The sequence below is a fragment of the Cricetulus griseus genome, chromosome 4 (assembly GCF_003668045.3).
Source record: "Cricetulus griseus strain 17A/GY chromosome 4, alternate assembly CriGri-PICRH-1.0, whole genome shotgun sequence".
NCBI classification, from domain to species: Eukaryota; Metazoa; Chordata; class Mammalia; order Rodentia; family Cricetidae; genus Cricetulus; species Cricetulus griseus.
Genome location: NC_048597.1, coordinates 73,138,075 through 73,154,405, shown reverse-complemented (window position 1 = coordinate 73,154,405; position 16,331 = coordinate 73,138,075). Strand labels below are relative to the sequence as shown.

The window sequence follows — 16,331 nt, the reverse complement described above, 5'->3', positions numbered from 1 at the left end:
GAGGGTGTTGGATCCCTTGAAGCTCTAGTTACAAGTGGTTGAGTCACTCAATGTGGGTGCTGGGATCTGAACTTAGGTCCTTTGTAAGAGTAACAAGTGTTCTTAACCCTCCAGTGCCTTTATTCATTTTTAATCGCTAACCTGTTAACTACTCCAATTATTCCAAGCTTGACTGGAATAACCCTTCCCATCAATACATCCATGGCATCAGTACCCGCATCCATGAGATCAAGTTTGGTGATTACAGCTAGAGTTCTGCGCCCTGGTAAATACAAAAAGGAGGGGGGGAAGAGAGATCCATTTTAAAAAAAGCATTACATTTAATAAAGGAAAGTCTTCATGTATCATTCTGCCTAACACATTGCCTCTTTGAGCATTGGAAATATTTTTCTAATATTTGTTTCTGGTACTTTATATGAAATAAATTTTAAATATGGCATACAATTTTAAAACTTGCTTTTTTGAGTAATTTTAAAAATAACTTTTTAAAATTATGTGTATGTGGGTGTCTGTCTATGTATGTTCGTGCAAAGGGGGCCATAGAAGGTATTGGATCCTCTAGAGCTAGAGAGTAATAGGCAGTTGTGAGCTGACTGATGTGGGTACTGGGAAGCAAACTCTGGTCCTCTGAAAGGTTAGCAAGTGCTCTTAACCAGAGTCAACTCTCCAGCTCCATAAGTAATTTCTTATTAGTTCTTAGGTCAACACCTCGAAGCATTTTAAATTTTGTTTAATATTTACTATTTTTGGTATACAATCTTGTCCCCTGCACAACCCTTTGGCAGCGCTGGGAAAGACACGTAGGGCCTTGGATGTGCTAAGCAATCACTGTATTAGTGAACTACACCCCCACTCTAATTCTATTCTTTCTGACAAGTACAAATCGCCTCAATACATACCAGTTCCACCTCGCAATACACTTTTCTAAACAGCAAACCTGTCTTTCAGTCCTACTTCTGTATTCTTTCCCTTACCATGATGCATCTGAGTGCTGTTCACACTGGAGCAGACATCGGTACCTCACTTTTCAACAGTGCTGGCTATCATATGGGTGTAGTAATCTGGCTATTAATTCCTGATTTGAGAATTTTTTTTGTTTCTAGTTTGGGGGAACTATGAATAAACTCAACATAGATGCTTGTACACAAAGGGATTTTTAAAATCATTTATTCATTGGGGGTGAAAGGAATGGAAGAGACATGTAAATACAACTTCAAGTACAGAGGTCAGAGGACAACTTTCAGGACTTTGTTTCTCCTTTCACCACGTGGGAGCTGAGGCCTCCAACTCAGATCATTAGATCTGGCAGCAAGAGCCTTCACAGGCTAAATCATCACCTACTAAACCATCATCTACTAACCAACAACCACTAAACTATCACTTGCTAAACCATCACCTGCTAACCATTATCCACTAAACTATCATCTGCTAAATCATCATCTGCTAACCACTGCCTGATAACTCATCACCTGCTAACCACCATCCACTAAACCATCACCTGCTAACCACCATCTTCTAAACCATCACCTGCTAACCATTGCCTGCTAGCCATCACCTGCTAACCACCTGCTGACCATCATCCACTAAACCATCACATGCTAACCATCATCCTCTAAACCATCACCTGCTAACCACCATCCTCTAAACCATCACCCTGCTAACCACCATCCTCTAAACCATCACCTGCTAACCACCATCTTCTAAACCATCACCTGCTAACCATTGCCTGCTAGCCATCACCTGCTAACCACCTGCTGACCATCATCCTCTAAACCATCACATGCTAACCACCATCCTCTAAACCATCACCTGCTAACCACCATCTTCTAAACCATCACCTGCTAACCATTGCCTGCTAGCCATCACCTGCTAACCACCTGCTAACCATCATCCACTAAACCATCACATGCTAACCACCATCTTCTAAACCATCACCTGCTAACCATCATCCTCTAAACCATCACCTGCTAACCACCATCCTCTAAACCATCACCTGCTAACCATCATCCTCTAAACCATCACCTGCTAACCATCATCCTCTAAACCATCACCTGTTAACCATCATCTCTAAACCATCACCTCCTAACCATCATCCACTACATGATCACCTGCTAACCATCACTTGCTAAGCCTCAGATTTCTGAAACGGGGTCTGAATGGACACCAGTCTGGGCTAACCTTAGCCTCCTGGATGCTGGTGCTACAATGAGCTAGCATGCCAGGCTCTAGAGGCTTTCATATGAATATTTTACATGGGATTGCTGACTGAAAGTTGTTCTCCAGGGCAGTGGCTTTAATCCCAGCACTTGGGAAGCAGAGACCAGTCTGGTCTAAAGAGTGAGTTCTAGGACAGCTAAGCTACATAAAGAAAGCCTGTCTTAAGAAACAACAAAAAGCTGTTCTCTTTTCCCAAAGTAAATGCAGTGCTCTACACCAATACATGTGACACTGCTAGCTGCTCTGCAGATACAACTTTAAATAGGTATTCTTCAGTTATTAACATTTTTTTCTTTTGTTCCAAACCTAAAATCACCACTTACAGTCTTCTCCCATTATGTTATCCCCATTAAGTGTTTCTAAATTGCACCTAATTGCTTTTGTGTGTGTGGGCATATGCACGTGTATTTATGTGGAGTCCATATATGGGATGTCTTCCTCAAATGCTTTCTATCTTATTTTTGAGACAGGGTCTCTCATTAAAGTTGGAACTCAATGACTGGCTAAAGTGGCTGAATAGTAAGCTCCAGGGTTCTGCCCTCCTCCCTTTGCCCCAGCACTGGGGTTACTAAGGTGTTCCACTGTGCCTGGCTTCTAGGGATTTAAACTTGGGTCTTCATTCCTGTATTGCAAACAATTTCCCAACTGAGTCATCTCTTCAGCCCTACTTCTAAATATTGATACCATAAATAAATATATTTGATAGTAATATATGATAATTTTTATACTAATAGATATTAAATTATTTCCTTGTAATGTATTGTCAATTTAGATCATCTACATAACAAGTTCCAAGTTAGACCAAATGTATGTCTACCTTATTATTGCTTGATTGTTTTATTTATGTATTTATTCATTTATTTAGGGACAGGGTCTCATGTAGATCAGGCTAGCCCCAAAAACACTATAGCTGAAAATGACCCTTTCCTATTCTTACCGCCTAAGTACTAGGATTATAGGTGTGTACCACCATACCATGGACATTTTAATTAATGCTAGTTAAATTTTTATTTGATATTATTTTTCAAAGCAGGAAAAAAAAAAAAGCTGTAACACATGTCGGTCTTCAAGTATTTAGGTGTAAAAATAGTTTCCTTATGCGTCAATTATGCACTCATTACAAAGCTAGCACTTGACACAGACTGATAGAAGCCTCTGATGTCCTAAGTGTCACTAAGTCACAATCTGGGTAAAGAGTGCCTTAAAAAGGAGACACCTTCAAAGATTCCCCTCTAGACTGAGAGTGCTTTTTAATCTGCAGGAAGCAGATTCTATAATTATTTACTGTATCATAATAGTCTATACAATTATGAGTTATTTATTGTTAAATATTGGTTATTCAAAAACCAAAATTGCATATATACAAATAAAGAAACATTTTACAAAGTAAGTTGATGTTAAAATTATTGGGTAACTACTGCAAATATAGACCTTATGGGAAGTATTTCTGCCTACCCTTTACAGCAATCGAATAACTGTTTTCCATCCTAATTGCTGTTTAAAATTGTGAGGAAAGTAGAAAAGCATTTTAAGATCTATATTAACTGGAGATATTCCTTTCAATAAATAATATTCCTTTCTTGAGGAAAAATTTACCACGGCAAGTCAAACATTGATTAAATGAAACATCTAAACTTACCATCTGGATCTACCTCTCTGGAAATCTTGAGTGCTTCTGATGTTGCCATATCTGTATTTGCAGCAGTGACAGCGAGGATGATGGAATTGGGATTACTGATGAACCGAAGAATAAGCTCTCTGATTTGAAGCTCAATATCCTTTGGCTGATCACCTACAGGTACCTTAACCAAACAAAGGTGAGCAATAATCAAAATCAACTCAGCTTCCTCCACAAATTTACTTCACAGAACACAAGTGTTGCTGTATTTATAAATAGTTAAGATAAATTAATAATGTGCTATAGAGGTATTTATGAATCTGGTAATATACAAATTTGCAAAATGTAACTCTGCCAAATATCAAAATTTGACTATTGCATAAATCATATGTCAAGGACTGCTGAGTACCAACTGCATACAGATGATATCCATCCATCTACCAACCATCCCCCAACCCACCCATCCATCCAGTGTTGATGAGAACATCTGGCATTCTTCTACATGTTAAGTCACAGCAACAAAATTAGGAGATTCAAGTTCCTGTCTTCCTAGAGCATCTGTCTTAGTAATAAAAGACAAATAAACAGACACAACTGCACGGGGCAGACAGGGCAATCAAGAACATAAGAGAGCAGAACAGAGGCTGCGGGATGATGCTTTTAAATTCTTGCTTTAAATGATGTTTTAAAACAAAATTATTAGGGTCTACCTCAATTAGATAAAGAAGTTTAGGTGATTAATCAGAAATTAAAGGCAAAAAGTAGTACATATAACTATCTGGGAAAAGAACAGTCCATACTGAGTGAATAATAAGGGCAGAAGCCCAGAACAACAACAACAAAACTAGAGAAGAATAATACACAAATTGAGTGTGGTGGCCTGTAATCCCAGGATCTGGGAGAATAGGAGGATAAGGAATTCAAGGTAATCCTCAGTTACATAGATAGTTAAAGACCACTCTGAGATGGAGAAATAAAGAAACAAACTAACAAAGTAGGAGAATAATACAGGAATAGATATTTCTAAGAACTTAAGCTTGTACTCTCAGTAAAGAGAACTAGGAAATCACTGAAGAGATTTTAAGCAAAGAAATGATGACACAATCTAATTTTCACTTTAATAGAATACTGTGGTTACTTAAAGTAAAAAAATGGGGCTGAACAGATGGCTCAGTGGTTAAGAGCACTGCCTGCTCTTCCAGAGGACCCAAGTTCAATTCCCACTTTGGAAATCAGTATGGAGATTTCTCAGGAAAATGGGAATCAGTCTACCAAAAGATTCAGCAATTCCACTCTTAGGCATATACCCAAAAGATGCACATTCATACAACAAGGACATCTGTTCAACTATGTTCATAGCAGCATTATTTGTAATAGCCAGAACCTGGAAGCAACCTAGATGCCCCTCATCTGAAGAATGTATAAAGAAAATGTGGTATATTTACATAATGGAGTACTACTCAGCGGAAAAAAAAAAAAAAAAAAACAATGGAATCTTGAAATTCACAGGCAAATGGATGGAACTAGAGGAAACCATCCTGAGTGAGGTAACCCAGTCACAAAAAGACAAACATGGTATGTACTCAGTCATATATGGATTTTAGACATAGAGCAAAGGATTACCAGAGAAGCTAGGAAACAAGGAGGACCCTGAGAGAGACATATATGATCCCCCAGAGAAGGGGAAAGGGGCAAGACGGGGAGGGGAGAGGGAGCTAGGAGAAAGAGGGGAGAAGAGGAGGGGAAAGGAGGACATGAGGGAACAGGAAGGTTGAGTTGTGGAAAGAATAGAAAAGAGCAAGATAAGAGATACCATAATAGAGGGAGCCATTACAGGTTTAAAGAGAAATCTGGCACTAGAGAAATGTCCGGAGATCTACAAGGATGACACCAACAAACAATCTAAGCAACAGTGGAGAGGCTACCTTAAATGCCCTCCCCTGATAATGAGATTGATGACTACCTTATATGCCACCCTAGAGCCTTCATCCAGTAGCTGATGGAAGCAGAAGCAGACACCTACAACACTGAACTGAACTCCTGGAATCCAGTTGCAGGGGAGGAGGAGTGATGAACAAATCCACAGAAACAGCTGACCTGAACAAGGGGAACTCTTGGTTCCCAGACTGATAGCTGGGAAACCAGCATAGGACTGATCCAGACCCCCTGAATGTGGATGTCAGTGAGGCGGCCTCGGCAATCTGTAGGGCCTCTGGTAGATCAGTATTTATCCCTAGCATACGAATGGGAGCCCATTCCACATAGAGGGATACTCTCTCAGCCTAGACACATGGGGGGAGGGCCTAGGCCCTGCTCCAATGGTATGATAGACTTTGAAGATTCCCCCATGGAAGGCCTCACCCTCTCTAGGGAGCACAAAGGGGTTACTGGGGGGGGGGGCAGGGGAGGAAGGGAGGGAGAAAGAAATGGGATTGACATGTAAAAGAAGCTTGTTTCTAATTTAAATTAAAAAATAGAAAAAATTAAAATGTATAAAATTTTTTAAAAAAGATCTAATAATACTATCAATCTAATTAGTTGTGTTTTGTGTCCCCAAAGAGGACAAGAGGTAAAAAAAAAAAAGAGAGAGAGAGAGAGAGGAGGGTGTTTATAGACTTTGGTGAGATAAGAAGAAACCAGCAAAAGACATTGAAAAGGAGTGGCCTGTGAGATAATAGATGAAATTCTAGACTACGATACCCTGGGATCTAAGGTAAAGAAAGCATTTTAAGGAGGAAGGAGGACTAACTATATAAAACGTTCTAATAATAACAGTAACTGCAAAATCAAATCATTATTCTCATATTAGGTTAATGTTAAAAAGAAAACAATGCACACTTCTTTAAATAAAAACATGGACAACAGATATTCCTTACCTTGGTCATTCCTGGTAAATCCACAAGTGTCAGATTGACAACGTTGGGTGAGAAAACTTTAAGGTGGATTGGCTCAGGGCTTACTCCCTAAAGACAGGTTTCAAATATATTATAATCAACATTGAATTTCAATGAATGAAATGCTAAACTACATTCAAATACACAGACTTTAGATGTTTTAAAATACTTATTAAACTATGGTTCCTAAAATTGTTCAGCAATAGAAGCTTAATGAAGCATGAATGAGAAGGCAGCCAATCATGTAAACAAGGATTATAATCCTATCCAAACCCATACCATTACTATATAAAACTTCTTCTCCCTGTATGATTTTACTTTCTTTTCTATATGCATATGCCATTTTTAAAAGGGGCTTAACAGATTATGTACTTAACAAAAGAATAATGCATTTTCATTTACCCCAAATGATGATGCTGCTGAGCTGAGAGACTAACAGGCAAGAAGCTATGTCCATGAATTTGGTCCAGGTATTTGAACATCAAGTGGCACAGTGTACACAAGTAGTGAGTTTGCTCAGGCAATGTACTTCATTTTTCAGATCCCTGAGACAAAAAGCTATCCCTAACATAATCTAGTCCCATCTACTTATATTTCTGTCATAATACAGGTTCAACCTGGTGCAGGGAATTTAGGAAGTGTGGTGGCAACAGAAGTAACTCCAAGGTGTGGGCTCAGAGTTTGACAATGAGCAAAACAGTTACTGAAAAGAGGCAAATATTTTCAACAGGCACAAAAAGCAGCTGCGAAAACACCTTTCTGTCAGGAAATAACTTTTGCATCACAGCACCTGGCAACAAATATATACTGAATATGGCTCAGGATCACTTGTGAGGTTTAAAGTTCCTCCAGATAACATAGAATAGCAATATAAACAAAAGCAACTACAATAAAGATCACAAAAAAATTTAAATGAGACTATTTCAATAAAAGTATCTTAGACTACTTGATTTAAATCCTCACATTCTTAGAAAGTAATTATTTTACTATAATCAAGTACTATGCAGTTAAGATCACAAAATATAAATATTTTATATGTCTAAAGGTTTTAAGGTGTGTATGTGTATGCACTAATGCGCACACGTAGGATTGTGTCTGGTATCTGTGTTAACTGTCAACTTGGCAGAAACTAGAGTCACCTGGGAAAAGGGCAAGCCCGAAGGAGACTGTCTTTATCACTCTTGGCAGAAACTAGAGTCACCTGGGCAAAGGGCATGCCTGAAGGAGACTGTCTTTATCACTCTTGGATTGGAAAGACTCATCTGAATTGTGAGTGGTACCTCAGCTATGTAAGTGGAAAAAGACAATTAAAAATTAGTATGTATTCATGCACTCAATGTTCTCTTCTGACTCTGAACATAACGTGACCAGCTGCTTCAAAAGCTTTTGCTGCTGTAACTTCTGTGTCTCCATGGACTGGTAACTGAGCTAAATAAACCTTCTCCCTTAAGTTGCCTTTGTTGGGGTATTCATCATAGCAATAGAAAGAAACTCAGGACAGTGTGTGCTGTTGGAGATCTAAGCCAGGACTCCCCACCAAACAGTCTACCACCGAGCCACATCCTTATTCCTTGGTGTTTATGACACTATTTGCTCCAGCTGGCCTTGAGCTCACATCCTTCTGCCTCTTCCTCCCCAGTCCTTGGAATTCTGATATAAACCACTACAACTTACACCAAGAGATAAATATTCAGCTAAGTTTTCATATGTTTGTGGAATACTCCATTTTTTTTTTTTTGGAATACTCCATTTTTTTTAAAAAAGATTAAGATTATGAATTTATAAACCAAGCCCGGCAACACACAGGATTATAATTTTCAGTTAATCGGGAAGGTGAAACAGGTGGATCCCAAGTTCTAGACTAGCCTGGGTAATTTAGTGAGCCATTGTCTCAAAAGAAAAAAACAAAACAAACAAACAAAAAAACAGCTTTAGGACATAGCTCAGTGGTTTATCTAACATGTACTACACCCACATCCACCAACAGTACTGGAAAGAGGGAGAATATGACTTTGCCATGGGCTTATATATTATTATATACAGAAAATGTTCAGCAATATAATTACTTTTGTTTAAGTCTTTCGGGTTTTAAACAGTGCCTACCTTATTAGTTCCTGAAATTCTTTCAGTTTCATTTTCAATTTCTTGTCGAATTTCATCAAAATCTGTATAAAGCTAAAAATTGTTGAAACAAAAAGAACCATATTCTAAATAAGATCAGAGTTCTTAAGGGGTGGTGGCCACATTTAAAAAATGACACATTTAAAGAATGCAGAAAACTAGTTCACAATTTCTTAAGTATACATACATTTTTCTAAGATTTGTTTCAAAGTTGCCTGACCTTACAACACTTAAAAATCTCCAAATTAGAATGGATCAAGTCATATTAAACCACTGAGGCTAGAAATGTTACTGAGACAAGTTTTATTTTATAGGAAACAAGAAAATCATCACCTGTAAGAAACTATATTCTGTATTATCCTTACAAAATGCTATTTTTATATGTTATTTCTTTATATTCTTGAGTGATTACCTTGTTTTTGGTGTGAAGAAATTTACCCCATTCTTCTGCTTCAACTCCTAGAGAAAGAAAAACTCATTTCTTAGAGACCAGAAATTGGATTTTATAGTTAGGAATTAAAAAAAAAAAATAACACAATGAACTGCTTTTTACGGATTACAAATTAACAAGTGTTTCAATTTTAAGACTGCTAAATAACATTCATGTTTTTAAAGCACGGATGGACTAAAAAAGCACGGGGCAGAACTAACTTCAAGTAGAGTTGCCTGCACGTCTTCCCAGCATTTGCAATTAATTCTTATAAATAAATTGTTCATTTCCTATTTGTTTGTGATTATGATAACTGACAATTTCTTTAAACATCTTATATATGAAAGCAGTTTATCCAATGAAAAATTTTCAAGTACAGGAAGAAAAATTAAGAATCCCATTGAATAATGCAAAACCAAATCATACATAACAAATGTGTGCTTATATTAAAGTTTAAAATATGCATGCAATATATGAATGAAATAGCTAATTTTCCCATTAAAAAATCATTGTCTTTTAATTGCTTTTCTGTTGGCTACACATTAAGCTCTCAGTGACTGTACTAGCTGCTTGTAGTGTACACTGCCAAAGTGATTTCTCCCAATGTTAAGTCTATATTTTCTCAAGGGATTGTAGAATGGAAATGAATGAAATGAGTAAAAATAGAAACATATATACTGTAAGGACCTGACACCCTGCTAGTTTCTAGTCACGCTCTGCTCCTCTTGACATCTTACCCAAGCACAGCTATTCTGCTTTCACCAAATTCAGAACCTTAAGATAGCAATGATTTACAGTATTTAATGCAAAAGAGTCACCTGAAATAAAAATAAGATATTCTCATAAACATTTATTTAGTAAATGGTCCATTGTTTTTTGTTGGAATAACGGTCCATAAAACCAGATCCTACCTGAAGCTTAGGACCTTCTTCCAGGATGGATCTCTGAAGGCCCAGACTAAGGTAGGAGGTGACAGAACTCACAGATGCAGTACCACATATCATAGGGCTATCTTTAACTCAATTGGCCATATAAAAGTTTCACTGTCTTCACAATTATGTTTTTGTAAAAATTAAAGTAAATTCACACCCCCCAAAAAAAGCTTGTATGTTAATGCAATGCCAAAACACTAACAAGAACCTCTAAAACCTGCAGTCAATGTGGACAGGCAAATAAAAATGAAAGGAGACCAGGGGCGCACAGCCTGTAAGGGTACGGAAGCACACATGCAGGCATTCTAGAAAAGATGGGCTAAAAACAAATGGATGAAGGAAACCTTTAGAAAGGTGTCTTGAGTTTTTCCATGTAGCAGGGTCTGTAGTTAAAGAGAAATAGCACAAAGTAATTTTAGTGCTTATCCCTAAAACTTGAAACTTAAAAAAACTTCATGTGTAAAAACATGATTACATTTCAAATGCACATAAGCATTTAATCATTCGAAACTTATCAGAACTGTAGGAACAAATATATTTTTATGCACTATAAGCAAAGCGTATTGCGTGTAATGCTTTGACTTTTTAAGGATTTTAGTAAACAAATTTTCATTGTTGTTATGTTATTACTGTTGCTAATTCTAAAAGCATTAAAATTATTTTACTCTCAAAAAGTTTGCCTGAGCTATTTCTGAAAGCCTACTGTGGGAATAGATAAAGTGTCTGGTTTAAATGAGCCCAGGAAATATGATAAGTACATCCTTTGAAACCTTTAAAATTAGTAAGTAAATGCAATTAGCCTATTTGCTAAAAATGACCTTTTATAAGAGTATTTTCTTTGCATTTAGCAAAACACCACAAAACATTAAGCCTTTAAATTCATGGACTCAATCCAACAAGAATCTACTGTCACAATTCTTGCATTTCCTGTTAATTACATTCATTAAACACAAAGTATTTTAGCCAGTTTTCATAGGCCTCAAGTTAAAATTACTCTTTTTTTCACCTTACAATGTGCTGCTCTTAACACATTATCCATTATGGGGGCTCTCTTATGTATAAAACCTCAAGGAGCTTTTATACCCAATATGAAACTAAAGTTTTTATGCAAGAGATGTGTTTCTATGTCTAAAGCAATAAACAACACTGACTCCTGGAGGCAACCTGAACAAAACAAGAATAAGCTTGGTAATTCTGAAGCAACTTTCCTGTAGAATCTGTGAGGCTGTACCCTTCATGAATTTAAACTAATAAAAAGTAAATAAACAAAAGTGGATTTGTAAAAAGAAAAAAAAACAGATAAAAAGAACCATATACAAAAAGTTTTGGGTTTGTTTTTAACTTTTCGATGGCTTTTTTGTGATGCTTTCTTCAAAAACTATTTTCTCACTGTTCATGTTTTTAAATCCAAACTGTATGTTAATCTGCTTTTATTAGCTCTTAATTTCTACAATGTCAGAGTGATTTGGCAAGCCTAAATTGCTTATCCAAAGAAGAAAGTGGCTTTGATAAAAAGGTAAGAATAGCCAGCAAGGTGGCTCAAGAGGTAAAGGCCCCTTCTGCCAAGTCTAATTTCCCTGAGTTCAATCCCCAGGACCCACATGGTGGAAGGAAATAACCAATTCCCCCAAGTTGTCCTCTGACTGAAATATACTTGCAACAGCACACACAATACCACATCCACACACATATTCACACACAAATAGAAAGAAATGGCCAAAAAGAACTTTTAAAAAAGGAAGCCAAAGAATTTATTTACTTGTACTCAAAAGTAGCTATCATTTCAAAGGAGGGGAACACTGTCTATATTTTTCTTTACATGTAAGGAAATGCACATATGTAACAGGGATTAAGCTCAGGAGTAGTATATATATGCATATACTTTCTGAAAGTCTTGGTTTAAAGCATTAGGTAATGTGTTTGATAGAATTGGTGAGGATGAAATTCCAACAATTTTACTCTAGATATTTGAAGCTAAGCCACAGGTTTGTCAAGAGTGATTAAATTCAAGGTTCAAACTTTAAATAACATGGGCATTGTCATGCAGAAGCTGGGAGGCAGAGGTAAGAAGATCACCACAAATGATAAGTTAGCCTGGTTTACACAGTAAATTATAAACCAGTAAGGGCTATGTGGCAAGACTGTCTCAAAATAAAATGAAGCAAAAAGGCCTTTAATAATAAACATTAAAATATAAAATAATTACTAGTATATCAAGAAGATACCTAGCAATTAAAAGTTTCCTATTTAGCTGACAGTCAATTATAAAATATACTTACTAATATCTACAAGCTCATTAACTTTCTTCAGTTATTCTGAAGTCCCTGTTTTAAAGTCATAGATGCTCATGACAGGTTTCTCCCCCTACTTTAAAATAAAATTAGAGCCATCACCACCAATATCTTCTATGATAAGTGAAGGGGAGAAAATCAGATGTAATACTACCACCCCACCTCAGGGTAAAGTTAAACAATGAAACTACACTGAGAACAAATCTCTGCACAGTGTTCTGTACAAACACTATCTGAAAGGCAGAGTCAGTCTACAAAATGCTAGAAAACAAGTCAAAGTCAGACCCTGGACTGAACATGATCACTGAATGTACTGCTCTCAGACATTTCAAATCTCACTAATATGACTAATATAGGATGTATATATGTATGATAAACAATTTAAAATTTATTAATAGAGAACATTTCCTAAAATACCTTAATTTTAAAAGATCCAGATATATATAGCCATGAATATACTCATACTCTGGTCTTACTTTTTTTTTTGGGGGGGGGTAGGATTTCTCTATAGCTTTGGAGACTACCTTGAACTCACAGAGATCGAACTGTCTCTGCTGGATTGAAGGTATGTGCCACCACTGCTCAGCTTGGTCTTACTATTCATATACTGTATCAAAAAAAAAAAAAAAAATCAGAGCCAGGTGGTGGTGGTGCACACTTTTCATGTCAGCACTTGGGAGGCAGGTGAATCTCTGTGAGTCTGAGACCAGCCTAGGCTACAGACTGAGTTTTAGGATAGCTAGGGCTGCACTAAGAAACCCTGTCTCCAAACAAACAAACAAACAAATGAACCAACAAACCCCTCAGTTTAGGTACTACAAATGTGGCAAAGGGGAGGCCCTTTAAGAGTTCAAATAGTATATGTTGTAGAGGTGAACCTTACTATAAGCAGATTAAAAATGAGAAACACTTTAAAAGTGTAATCTCTTCGTATAGCTGGACATGGCGGCACATGTTTGTAATCTAGGTACTTTGGAGGAGATTTGGGAGGACCACAAGTCTGAGGTCATTCTTAGATATATTCTGAAGCCAATTTGAACCACCCTGCCTCACAAAATCAAGAAGTCTTCTATAAATAATAGTCCTTCTCTTAGATTAAAGGAAAATGGAATCAAAATTAGTGAGCACATGATGAGCCCAGAAAAGTGCAAGTAAAATAGGATTTTTTTTTACTTTAAGTAACTGATTTCTATTTAATGACAGTTTATTAAACTAAATTATTCAAGATTCCCAACAACTTTATTCAGCATTTCCAATCAATAAAAATTGTTTTCTATTAAAGATTAATACCACTCCACAAGATTTCTGATTTTGCTATAGCCACTATTTGCCAATTCACTAATCAACTTTTTACTTTGAAATTCCTATTTTAAAAATAGACAAAAAAGGAATAACATTTTAAATAATTCTTACTACAGTTCAGAAATTTACCATTTTCCTCTCCTGTTGTTTTTCTTTTATCTTCTGGAGAAACGTGAACCAGCTGCAGAATGAGAGGTCTCCGGGTGACCACACCAGTCCCTCTGGGAAGAAGGTCCCTCCCCACGAGGCTTTCCAGCACTGAGCTCTTCCCACTGCTCTGAAAATAGAACATATGAGAGCAAACTAACTGACCACTCTAAACAGACTATAATAACAAATCAACACAGAGGCTAAACAATTCTAAGCAGAGAAAATAAAAGCCCACACTTAAAATACATAAAATAGCGCCTCACTCTAAGTTGTTCTACTTTTTGATGCTCTGTTTACCAAATAATAAAGCCTATATGCTATGGTACCAATAATACATAGTTATTTCACTTTAAATGGGGCATTACTAATAGGTGGTGGTGTGCATGCCTTTAATCCCAGCACTTGGGAGGCAGAGGCAGATGGATCTCTGTGAGTTCGAGGCCAGCCTGCCTGTTCTACAGAGTGAGTTCCAGGACAGCCAAAGCTACACAAAGAAACCTTATCTCTAAAACAAAACAAAACTAATGGGGCATTACTAACTATATTTTTTAATGTAGCAAAAGGAATTAAATTCTCCAGTTAGTTTTTGTCACCTTGTCTGGAAAGAGGAACCTTAAAGAGAAAAGACTTCAGTTTGATTGCCTGTGGGTGAGCCTGTAGGCTGTTTTCTTGTTTCATTATTGATGGGGAGAGTAAAGCTCATTGGGAACAGTGCCACCCATAAGCAGGCAGTCCTGGGTTGTATAGGAAAGGATATATATATATCCTTGCTCTCCCTCTCTGTTCTTCTCCCATCTCAACCATCCAGTTCCCTCATGTTCTCTCCCCCTCCCCTTCTTCCCTTCCTCTCCACCCCCAACTTTCTCAGATCTTGTCTATTTCCCATTCCCAAGGGGATCCATGTATGTTTCTCTTAGGGTTTTCCTTGTTACCTAGCTTCTCTGGGGTCATGGACTGTAGCCTGGTTATCCTTTGCTTTGCATCTAATATCCACTTATGAGTGAGCACATACTGTTTTTGTCTTTCTGGGTCTTGGTTACCTCACTCAGGATGGTTTTTTCTAGTTCCATTCATTTGCCTGCAAATTTCATGATGTCATTGTTTTTTTTTTTTTTACAAAAGAGATAACTTGATTGAGGGAAGTCATTAAGGGCCAGTGAAAAACCCGGCGCTAAGGAAATTCCCAGGAATCCACAAAGATGACCCCAACTAAGACACTAAGCATTAGTGGAGAGAGTACCTGAACTGTCCTTCCCCTATAATCAGATTGATAACTACACGGATTATCATCATAGAACCTTCACCCAGTAACTGATGGGAGAAGATGAAGAAATCCACAGCTAAGCACTGGGCTGAGCTCTCAATGTGGGTGACAGTTGTGTGACTTGGGCAGTTTTCGGGGCCACTGGTAGTGGGACCAGGATTTATCCCTAGTGTTTGAACTGACATTTTGGAGCCCATTCTCTTTGAAGGGTTACCTTGCTCAGCCTAGATATGGAGGGAGGGCCTTAGTCCAGCCTCAAAGTGATGTGCTGGACTTTGTTGACTCTCTATGGGAAGCCTTACCCTCTCTGAGGAGTGGATGGACTGGGGTTGGGGTGGGGTGGGGAGAGTGGGAGGGGAGGGAGTGGTAATTGGGATTGGTATGTAAAACAAGAGAAGAGTAAATAAAAAAAAATGTTAAGAAAGAAAGAAAGAAAGAAGGAAGGAAGGAAGGAAAAGAAAGCATGTTGAGTGGGCTACAGGGAGCAAGCCAGAAGGCAGGGTTCTTCCATCGTTTCTTCTTCAATTCCGCGCTCTAGCTTCCTGCTCTGACTTCTTTCAGTGATGGAGTGTGACCGGAGGGTTATAAGATTAAATAAACCCTTGCTTCCCTCAGTTGCTTTTGGACATTGTATTTTTCATAGCAATAGAAACCCTAACTAAGAGAATATAAAACAACTTCTGTGTGTATTAAAATAGTATTCTGTGTAAAACTAAATGTCAATACATGGATATTTAAATTTTTGCTCTTTGTCTAGGGTTTCTATCGCTGTGATAAAATACCCACCATAGCCAAAATCAAATAGAAAGAGCTTATTTCATCTTAAAGCTAGTAGTCTGTTATTCAGGGGTGCCAGGGCAGGACTTAGATGAAGAAACTAAAGCCAAGAAGCCATGGAGGAGTCTTGCCCCCTGGTCTGCTCCCTCTGGCTTGCTTAGCTTGAATTCTTACAAAACTCAGGATCACCAGCCCAGGATGGGCTCAACTTACAGTGAGCTGGGCTCATAGTCACATCACTCGTCAGTCAAGAAAATGCACCACAGCTCAATCTAGTGGGATGGTCATTTTCTCAACTGAGGTTCCTTCTGCCCATATGACTCCAGCTTGTGTCA

The 16,331-nt window shown here is 37.6% G+C and overlaps 1 protein-coding gene across 9 annotated transcripts in view; it reads right to left on the bottom strand.

Moving 5' to 3' along the window:
- The window catches only part of Dnm1l (dynamin 1 like), a 51,006-nt gene that overhangs the window by 18,586 nt on the left and 16,089 nt on the right, over positions 1–16,331 (bottom strand). For 4 of the 9 annotated variants that reach the window (XM_027413422.2, XM_027413423.2, XM_027413418.2 and 1 more), the window contains exons 2-8: positions 13,935–14,082; positions 10,557–10,595; positions 9,263–9,309; positions 8,833–8,904; positions 6,712–6,798; positions 3,857–4,019; positions 142–262 (exon numbers count right to left, since the gene is read on the bottom strand). In XM_027413422.2, the coding sequence (XP_027269223.1) occupies positions 142–262; positions 3,857–4,019; positions 6,712–6,798; positions 8,833–8,904; positions 9,263–9,309; positions 10,557–10,595; positions 13,935–14,082 (677 nt within the window). Of the gene's footprint in view, positions 1–141; positions 263–3,856; positions 4,020–6,711; positions 6,799–8,832; positions 8,905–9,262; positions 9,310–10,017; positions 10,037–10,556; positions 10,596–13,934; positions 14,083–16,331 lie in introns of those variants that run through there. The other 5 variants (XM_027413416.2, XM_027413417.2, XM_027413420.2 and 2 more) reach the window with 2 other exon arrangements.